This window comes from Argentina silus (assembly GCF_951799395.1).
Source record: "Argentina silus genome assembly, chromosome: X".
Lineage (NCBI taxonomy): Eukaryota > Metazoa > Chordata > Actinopteri > Argentiniformes > Argentinidae > Argentina > Argentina silus.
In genome coordinates, this window is record NC_139653.1 from 3,306,399 (window position 1) to 3,316,846 (window position 10,448).

The 10,448-nt window shown below is 43.1% G+C and overlaps 1 protein-coding gene across 3 annotated transcripts; it reads left to right on the forward strand.

Moving 5' to 3' along the window:
- The first annotated feature begins 2,847 nt into the window (after positions 1 to 2,847).
- tagln (transgelin) lies at positions 2,848 to 9,811 on the forward strand. Of its 3 annotated transcripts, XM_083695322.1 has the most exons (6): positions 2,869 to 2,964; positions 4,975 to 5,017; positions 5,867 to 6,055; positions 7,188 to 7,359; positions 8,058 to 8,160; positions 9,072 to 9,811. In XM_083695322.1, exons 2-6 carry the CDS (start codon positions 5,006 to 5,008, stop codon positions 9,214 to 9,216), a joined length of 621 nt encoding a protein of 206 aa, XP_083551448.1. In that variant the 5' UTR covers positions 2,869 to 2,964; positions 4,975 to 5,005; the 3' UTR covers positions 9,217 to 9,811. The 3 variants fall into 3 exon arrangements, with proteins under 3 accessions (XP_083551449.1, XP_083551448.1, XP_083551450.1); XM_083695323.1 differs by lacking the exon at positions 4,975 to 5,017 and having other exon boundaries at positions 2,848 to 2,964; XM_083695324.1 differs by lacking the exon at positions 4,975 to 5,017 and having other exon boundaries at positions 2,885 to 2,968.
- Positions 9,812 to 10,448: the final 637 nt, after the last annotated feature.

Below are 10,448 nucleotides of genomic sequence, written 5' to 3' on the forward strand. Positions count from 1 at the left end.
TCCATCCACCGCTCTCCATCTCCTAACCCTGCATCTCACCTCTCCCCTCTCCTGTCACCCAGCAAGCTGGACAGGGTCCCTGCCCTGTGGGAATTGGGACTGCGAGTGTGCCTTCACACGCCAGCGGGGCTGCTGCTGCGCGTCCAACCAGATGAATGACATAGAAGAGCAGACCTTCACGCGCATGGTACACATCTGGGGGCAGTTAAAGATGCTGGACAATGACATCCAAGAAGTCACAGGTATCTTTATCATCTTTTACCAAAGAACCTGGAACTATCCTTTTAAAGTCATGGCAAGGTATGGGTTTACGATTGGTTATGGATAGGGTTAAAGGTAAGGGGTGAAGTAAGGGTAAGGGTTAAGGTTAGAATTAAGATTAGAGATAGCATTACAGTCAACCCAGACGCGCAGCCTATGGGAATTCGGATATGTGTCTGTAAATGTAGCCACCGCCAATTTGTTTTTAATCACCTCATCTGGTAAACTAAGGCTTAACTAAATGAATAATAGATTGTCCCTGCCATTGAGGAAATAAGTCTGTTTCCTAGATATATGAAGTCAGGAACCACAGCAGTACTGTGGTATGGCCTGACTATCTGTTCAGCTACCTAACCTCTCCTCTTCTCGTCTTCCCTCCCATCCCTCCCTTCATTCCCTCCATCGGTTTCACAGGCAACAGCAAGTTTGCATTCACAGCAGCCATGGGCGCTAGGAGCTCTTGCTTTGGACCCTTCACCAGCAACGTGCCCATCCCCTACAATTCCATCTCACTCAATCAGGGCAACGGATACAACCCTGCTCTGGGTAGGACATGGGAAGAGCTAGCATTAGCATACTTACATATACCAACATCTCTCGACATGACACGTACACACACATACACAAACATATCTCTTTCTCTCTCTCCCCCCCCCCCCCCCCCCCCACACACACACACACACACACACTGACTCTGCCCCTTTACGTGTCCTATGTTCAGGTACCTTCACCGCACCCCGCGCTGGCCTCTACTCCTTCTCCTTTTCTGCATACTCCAATGTGGGTAAAGCTGGCAAGCGGCTCTACCACAAGGTGCAGCTGATGAAGAACGGCGAGGTGGTGGCCTCCATGTGGGAGGACAACCGGGAGGACATGGAGGACAGTGGGACACAGGTGGTGCTGCTGACCCTACGCCAGGGCTGCCAGGTCTATGTGGAGCTGCTCTCTGGCAGGATGCTGTGCGGAAACACAGAGGAGTTCAACATCTTTACTGGCTACCTGCTGTACCCCTTCACAGAGGAGTAACATGAACACACATATGTACATGAGCATGGACATACACATAAGCACACACACACACACACACACACACACACACACACACACACACACACACACACACACACACACACACACACCTGTTTGACAGCTGACATGATAAGTGATTGACAACAGAAGTAACACCAGAACTTGTGTGTTTTTGTGTGCATCCTTGTAACCAGATATTCCATGTACAATGAATTTCAGTGTCTGCTAAGCAAATTGTATTGGAAAATAAAGATTGGTTTGTTCCATGAAGCAGAATATGTCATGTAGTGCTGTGTTATTTTACATAGTGGTCATTCACAAGTGGGGTCCAACCATGGTGTTGATTAGCAGGTACTTACTTACAGTAATTGCCTCTAATACTGTGAGGTGAAAGACCTTGCTAGGCTCCAAAACAGATTCCCAGCTAACAATTTGTGTTTTGGAAACACTTGGAATAGGTTTTTCTAAGGTTCCCAGGACGTGCTGCATAGGTACCTCCACCTTGAGACATTCAACATTGATACGTTATCTGTGAAGTTACAAGCACGTTCTGAAATAACGTGAAGTGAATCTATAAATTCAAATGTAATTCCAAAATGTTAGAATGACATTTTCATGACTGTCATTGGATTCAAACTCAGGCCATATAGTGTAGTTGACAGTATTCTCCCCATTAACAATACATTCCTCCACCTCCTGATTTACAACGTAAGCATTAGATGAGTATACATACATTTGGGGGCCTGGCAAGAGAAGAGGTGCTAATAGGAAGGGAATGTCTGACTAAGAACAAGGTCCACACATCATCTTCACACACACACACACACACACACACACACACACACACACACACACACACGCACATGCACAGTTGAAGCACAGCTGAGGCTCATCCTGGACATAAAAGGTCTGCTGTATACAATGACTCCTGTCTCCACTCATCTATCTTTCTCATCCTCAGATTCCCTCTCCTTCCTTCTCTTTCCCCTCCTTCCTTCCCCTCTCTCTCCCTCTCCCTCTCTCTCTCACTCTCTCTCTCGCTCACTCCACAATTTCTATGAATCACGGCAATGTGAAAAAAAAAGTGCCATGAAAATGTATGATTTTATGGTCAAATGGACAGAGCCTGCTGTAACTGTCTGTACTACTATCCATGGGTCTTTAACAAGACCAGCTCTATCCCCTCCCCCTCCACTTTTCATCCTCTCTCTCTCTCTTTTCCCCTCTCCCTCCTCTGTTGATGGAGTGGTATAGTAAAGTATTTGGAAAATTCCTGCTGACCAAACCAAAGACTGTTGGCACTGCTCTCCCCTCTCTCTGTACAGCCCTTCCCAAATAAGGATGCGCTTTTTTACCAGATGGAAAAAAAGAGGAAGGTAGAGAAAGACAGGGGAGGAGAGAGAGAAGCAAGTAGAGAGAGAGCGCAGTAGAGAGGGAGGGATCTAAGGAGAGACAGAAAGGCCATGCCCTTGTAAGGATGAGGTTTCCTTTTTCCCTCTCTCCCTCTCTGCTAAGAGCAGTGAAGTCACTTCGGCTCTGCTCCTTTTAAGCCGGCACTTTTTATTGGGAGGACTTTGTTGGAGCGAGACGTATACAAACACTCACTCAAACATACCCTCACACCTTATCCGCTGGTTGTACAGAGGAACGACTCTTCGCTCATCCTTTCACACAGTGAGTATGTCTTCACTTTATTATTGGTACTTTTACTGTAGGTCCGAGTCAGAATAACTGTATGTCTGTCAGTTAGTCAGTCAGTCTGTTATTCTGCCTGACGATGGAGGCCTTGTCCAGGCAGTCAGCCAGTATCCAGCTGTTGAATATGACAGATCTTTCATTGATTGATGCATTCAGAAACTATTCTTGCTAATACTTACAGTAATATTAACAGTGTCATAGCATTGTGTCTAACCTTCTCAACTCATGTGAAAGGGCTTCCATATGTCTGTGAGTGTCTCATATTCCATCCATCCTGTGTGTGAATGTGAGTGTGTGAATGAACACAAATACAAGCTGAAGTGCTAATACTCTGTGATCTTATTATCTGTGATTGTGTCATTGTGAAGAAGTTAGAGGTGTTATTGCAGCCATTTTGTTTGGAATGGTAGTCCTGATTAGTAAGATTGCCCAACATTGACCGGCATTACTTATTTCGGCACAAAATGTATATTGACATTAAGTACTTACACTTAAGACATGGATTTTCATCTTAACATTTTCGATTTTAACTGAAGGGGGTCTTTAATAACAGTCATAGGGCCCCAATTTGTATGTGCAAAATTGGGAAAATTGGAGAAAAGTCAGCCATCATTACCTTAGATGCAATGAGAAATAATCCAATGGGAGTTTTGAATACTAAGTCGAGCAGACTTTTCAGACTGCTTACAAAAACTCTGATTAAATAATGACAGTATTCTCAAAACCATTGTTAAAATCAAGCTACAATAACAATCATGCTGTAGAGTATTCTGAGTTGTATGGTATTGTTTGCTCTGCTCAGCACTATTTGCTGAATCAAATTGGGGCACATAATCTGATATTGTTCTGATGTTAAGGCAACACAGGGAAACATTTTTCAGAGAATGTTTTAGACATGAGATGTTAGATAGGAAGCAGCTCCTCTTGTAACAGACACACATGCATACCTTTGTTTGCACATGCAAAATAACTGATTTCCATAAATGGTCTTTTGGCTTGACACAGCCAAACAGAGGCCTAGACTGAGAGGCAGACACACTCCTCGAAGAGAGACAGACAGACAAATACAGACAGACACAGACACAGACACAGACACAGACACAGACACAGACACAGACACACACACACACACACACACACACACACACACACACACACACACACACACACTGAACCCAAAGTGTCTAGAAGCTTCCAGCTACAGTAACTGTAGCAGAAGTGAAGTCCTAGAGCTCCAGCAGCAGCAGCAGGAGACAGTTCAGATTCAGTAGCAGCACAGGACCGCTAACTACGTAGCTAGCATTATGTCATTGTTTCAGCCACAGACCACAGCTCAGGAAGTGTTCCTGATTTGTGGCAATGACAGCCAGATGTTACCATGGCGAGACAGAAACACAGCAGTAAACAGCAGTGGGTGTAGAGATGGGAGATGCTGGGATCCTTGGGATTGGTTGACGTCAGAGTCGGGCCCGCCCAAAGCTTCCCACTTAGCATTTACTGTGAAGAGATGGATGGTGTCATACCTTAGAAGAAGGAGATGATAGTTCAGGTCTTGCATGATAGTTAAATAACTTAATATAATTCTGAGAGTGCCTTATTCCAACACACAAGTCAGCAATGGCTGCCACTGAAAAAGACCTGAAGTATTTCAAATACTTGATTTAGCTTGTTTGGCACACTGGATGGGCAGGGTGTGCACTTTTGGGATGACGCCATTGATCCAATTGTGCCAAGAAAGCAAATTCTGCCATACACTGACTCACAGCTATAGAACTCTCATCAGTCAAAAAAGAAATGCAGTTGCATAGATTAACAAACACACCAAAAAAGCGAACATTTAATTACTTGCACAGACCTCAAGTTAGGATTTCTGCCTTAAAAAAAACATCTGCATCGATCAATAACAGCACAAGTAGACAGTATAAAAAACAACTAAATAGTGCACACCATCTCTTTTAACATTTGACCTTTGACCCCCACCCCCAGGCACAGCAAGTTGTGGTGTCCTGACATCAAGATGGCAGCACAGGTGATGGTGCTAACAGAAGTGTGCATTGAAAGGGGCTTTGCACTTGGCTGCTTTGCCCAAAAGCAATAAATGTGTTGGTGGATGCGTGTGTTTGAGAGGGGGAGAGAGAGACACTGCTGATTATAGGGCTCCTATTGTGCAGCACCTTGGCTCATGTTTCTAGACATTGATGTTACATTTTTTTCTGTAACACACCCAGATGGGATGAATGGATGTGCATTTGGAGACATGCAGTCTTTGTGTGTTGTCGGGAGGGGTTTGGTTTTGCTCAAATACACGCCTTTTAAAATGCATGACTTCTATATCTTCCGTATGTACCAGCGTACGTGTTTGTGAGTGAATGTTCCATATGTCCTTGTGTGCTCATGTCCGCATGTGAGTCTGCCTTTATTATCCACAGAGCTGTTTGAAATTACTTGACATGCAACAGAGGTAACGTTTGTTTCAGGCAAAGACCAATGAAAGAAACAGTTGCACAGATAACATGCAAATCACTGTAGGTGTAATATGCTCACCTCAGACGCTTCTGATAATAGTGAAAACAATTGGTTAAGTGATAGAAGTTTCACACACACAGTGCTTCAGATCAAGAAAGGAAGTTTCCTAAATGTCTTCCTTTATATCCCAGCCTTGTTCCGGGTCTGTATGTGCATGTCCTCTACTACTCAATAACAGTAGCTGCCAGTGGGAGTTGCTTGGTTAAAGCACATACACATCTGGGACCATGCAACAGTGCCAACATTTCATCTTGCCAACATCTTACCTCCATTCTCCTCCACTCCCTATCTTCTTCCGCTACTCTCCCTTCATCTCTCTCTCCCTCAATCCCTCGCCTCGGCCGTGGGATAGGGGGTAGGCATGGCTAACAAGGGTCCGTCTTATGGGATGAGCCGAGTGGTTCAGGATAAGATCGACAAAAAGTATGACCCGGAGCTTGAGGCCATTCTGGTGGAGTGGATCGTGGCCCAGTGTGGATCTGGAGTCGGGAGGCCAGAGGCCGGCAAACTGGGCTTCCAAGCCTGGCTCAAAGATGGATGTGTGAGTAACCAATTAGAGCTGGGTCAAATACAGTGCCCTGCATAAGTAATGGGACAGTGAAGCATTTTTTCTTCTTTTGGCTCTACACTCCAAAAGTTTTGATCTTAAATCAAACAATTATTGTGAGGTTAAAGTAGAGATGCTCAGCTTTTATTTTATGGTATTTATGTACACAGAAATTACAACCCTTTTTATGCATAGTGCCCCTATTTCAGGGTACCCAATCAGAAACATAGGCAAAACCTTAAACCTACCAAAATCAACAGTTTGGAACAGCATTAACAAAAGCTACAAAAACAGGATGGCCAGGTTACAGTTGTGGACAGATGAGACAAAGATTACCATGAACCAGAGTGATGGCAAGAGTAAAGTGTGGAGAAAAAAAAACTGCCCAATATCTTACCACCTCATCTGTGAAATATGGTGGAGGGAGTGTTTGGCATGTTTAGCTTCCACTGGAACTGGTTAACTTGTCTTCATTGATGATGTAACTGCAGATGGCAGCAGGAGGATGAATTCTGAAGTATACAGAAACATTTTGTCAGCCCAAGTACAAGCAAATACCTCCAAACTCATTGGACGGCGCTTCATCATACAACAGGACAATGACCCAAAACATACGGTCATAGCAATTGGGGAGTTTTTCAGGCCCAAAAAGTGGAAAGTGGTTGACTGGCCATGTCAATCTCCAGATTTAAATCCTATTGAACATGCAGCACTGCTGAAAAGGAGACTGAAAAGCATACTTAAGGCAAATCGTCCTCAAAACAAACAACTAAAGATGGCTGTATACACACCTGGCAGAGCATCACCAAAGATGGTGAGGGTCAATGCGTCGCAGACTTCAGGCAGTTATTGCATGCAAAGGATTGTCGACCAAATACTAAACATGAGTGCTTAATTTGGACATTTGATCAATCTGTCCCATCACTTTTTAGTACCCTGAAATAGGGGGACTATGCTGGACGTAGCTGAATAACAAAGATACATGGATATGAAGTGGGCCTGCTTTATGCCTCCTCAACTCCTTCTAAATCAAACACACTTCTGAAACTGCAGTGTGGAAATCTGCTATCCGCAATTGATAGAATCCCAGCCCAACTATCTTTCTTCCATCTCTCTCCATCACCAGGTCCTGTGTGAGCTTGTCAACAGTCTGTATGATGGGGACAAGCCTGTTAAGAAGATCCAGAGCTCGAGCATGGCCTTCAAGCAGATGGAGCAGGTTTCTCAGTTCCTGAACGCTTCCGAGCGCTACGGTGTCATCAAGACTGATATGTTCCAGACTGTTGACCTCTGGGAAGGTTAGCAAAACACTCAGAAACTGAACCCTAACCCTAACCCTAACACTCAGAAACTGAATATATAATGAATATAAACACATGTACATTTAGACAGTTCAAATTAATTGAAACATCTGCACTACGATTATATGATTTAAGTGACTTATTTTGATTGTGCCCACACTTCAAACACAGAAAACAGGTAATAGTGGTAGACATACAAAGATGGGGAGGGACATGGTAACAGCAGGGTACATTGAAGATTGAATCGAATTTAATTCATCACTAATTGAATTAATAATCGAATAAAATGTTATTGTTAATGTTTAGCAAGTTTATGGTATGGTATGACTGTGGTGCACTAACTACCCTGATGTGACTGTACTAACTACCCTAGTGTGACTGTAGTGTACTAACTACTCTGATGTGACTGTACTAACTACCCTAGTGTGACTGTAGTGTACTAACTACCCTGGTGTGACTGTAGTGTACTAACTACCCTGATGTGACTGTACTAACTACCCTGGTGTGACTGTGGTGTACTAACTACCCTGGTGTGACTGTGGTGCACTAACTACCCTGATGTGACTGTATTAACTACCCTGATGTGACTGTAGTGTACTAACTACTCTGATGTGACTGTACTAACTACCCTGGTGTGACTGTGGTGTACTAACTACCCTGATGTGACTGTACTAACTACCCTGATGTGGTGGCAGGAAAGGACCTGGCAGCAGTCCAGAGGACTCTGAGTGCCCTGGGAAGTCTTGCCGTCACCAAGGACGAAGGCACTTATCGCGGTGACCCCAACTGGTTCTTCAAGTGAGTGAGATCCATGTGTTTGACCCTGAGTGTACAGCTGTTGCCTCATAAGCAAGACTGTGGTGTGCAGTGGTGTTGATTAATCACATAACACCCAAATTAAAATATAAAATTAACATGAGCTCACAAATGGGGCTAAAGTTGTTGCTGATACTGTATGACTGCAGGTATTATTTCTTTCTACCTGGTGTTCTGCTGTTACTGTAACTGTCTTACATAATACATCTCTTATACACATTCTCGTGTATTTAGTGTATTGCGTATTGTGTTACCGTACAGTATGTTAGTGTTGTGTTCCGTGTTTATAAACATATTCACTCAGCAACTTATGTTTTTTCAAGCACAACAATCTGACTAGCAGACGGTTTTGTTCTTGTATGCATGCAAATATATTGGCCAAGAATATCAGTCTAATCAAAATACTGTCTTTTTTAAAGCCATTATCTGCCGATACTAATATGATTAAAGCCCCGAGAAAATGTAGACTCTTTTTTTCTGGTTGCTTCTCCCGCACCAATCTGTTACTACCGGTACAATAGCGACAAATTCCTGACATGTTTTGAATTAATTAATGCGCTCCCAGTCTATTCAGAATGTTTTTATGTCTGCATAAGCTGTCAGAAAACTGTGGAAGTGCATGCTTTGTCGCCGTGAGGATACGCTTTTAATAGCGAACATGGATAAAGTGAAAGTGTGTGGAGGCTGACATCTTTATGCCGTTCGCCATGTAATTTATATGACAGGTCAAGTGGTCAAGAATGTATCTATCAGTATGATGGCTTATATAATGCATCCCCATTTAAAAATACACCCATGTATCTTGTATGCTCCCTGGAACTGTTGATGTCTAGAGCTATTGTGTACTGTCATGAAAGTGTTTTTGACTACAGTTCCCACGTATTTCCATGCAGGAAAGCCCAGGAGAACCGGAGGGATTTCTCTGAGGACCAGCTCAAGGAAGGGAAGAACGTGATAGGGCTGCAGATGGGCTCCAACCGGGGGGCTTCTCAGGCTGGCTCGGGTGGGTATGGGAGATCCCGCCAGATCGCCGACTAAGACCACAGGCCACAATCCTTTACCACCCCCCACCACCCTTAACCCCCTCAACACAGTCCCACCCTCTCACTGCACCTATGACCAGGTCCACATGTCTAAATGCCTTGATCTGAACCTGATCCCAGTATAGTAGAAACAGTCGGATTAGTATATCACACAAATACACTAGTATTGCCAAAACTGACCAACTCCATAACAGTACTGTTTCTGCTTTATGGATACAGAATTGAGTCTTAACTTTTGAGCAAGGCCAAAGGGACAAACATGCATTATTCCAAATAGTCACTCATCCTCACACACAATTCCCTATCCCATATTAACATGAGACTGACATCAGAATATTGGAGTGTACTTGGCACTGAGTACTAAATTATGCATCCAAGATGTGTTAGCATCAGAACATTTAATTCGTTAGAAAAAATAAACAAATAACAGAAAGAAAATAATGTCACTGAACTGTGTCACAACAACATTATGGAAGAGGTTGTCAAGGTAGTCTAACTCTAACACAGTGGAGCACCCTGCCTTTGCTATTCCCTTTGTATCTGCCCCGATATTTGTGTACAATGTCGTATTAAATAATGACTTTGAAATACTTTATTGTGCTGAATCTTTGTGGTTTGCAATATGAAAATGGATGATTACAGGGTTGCACCCAGTCCATTTATTCCTTAGGGAAATATTGACACTGGAAGGGTGTTTTCACACTTTTTTTTTTATTTTTTATGATTTGGTTCGGTCAGCTTTCACATTGCTAAATTCCAAGTGCACTGAAATTGATAGATAAAAGCATGTGATGTGTTCATTGGACTGACATTTGTCAATAAATCTTGCATCAATCACGTTCCATAGGACAACGAATTTGCAATGTAACAGCGGATTATATATATAACGAACCTCATCCATAATTGTAAGCATTTACGCACATTGCCCTCTGCCAAACCAGTGCGTATGGTGAGGTATACTCCGCGTTTGAGGCGATCGGTCTGAGCAAGGCACTGCACGGATTTGCTAATGTTGATCAAATATGTGATTCTGCACAGTGCTTTGCTCAGATTGATCCACTCAATTGCATCAAAGACTACCCAAATGGACAGGTACTTCAAATTAATTACTTGAAACGGTTTGTAAATGAAGACAATAATTTATTAACTTGTTATAAATCATATATCACCCTTTTTAAAAGGGCACCTTAATGTAAAGTGTTACCCAAAAATATACTCTCTTTAATA

What these genes read in the sequence shown, in the direction of transcription:
- tagln (XM_083695322.1), top strand. An exon ending in GACTGTTGACCTCTGGGAAG is followed by an intron (nt 7,360 to 8,057) that starts GTTAGCAAAACA and finishes ATGTGGTGGCAG; the next exon opens with GAAAGGACCTGGCAGCAGTC. An exon ending in GACCCCAACTGGTTCTTCAA is followed by an intron (nt 8,161 to 9,071) that starts GTGAGTGAGATC and finishes ATTTCCATGCAG; the next exon opens with GAAAGCCCAGGAGAACCGGA.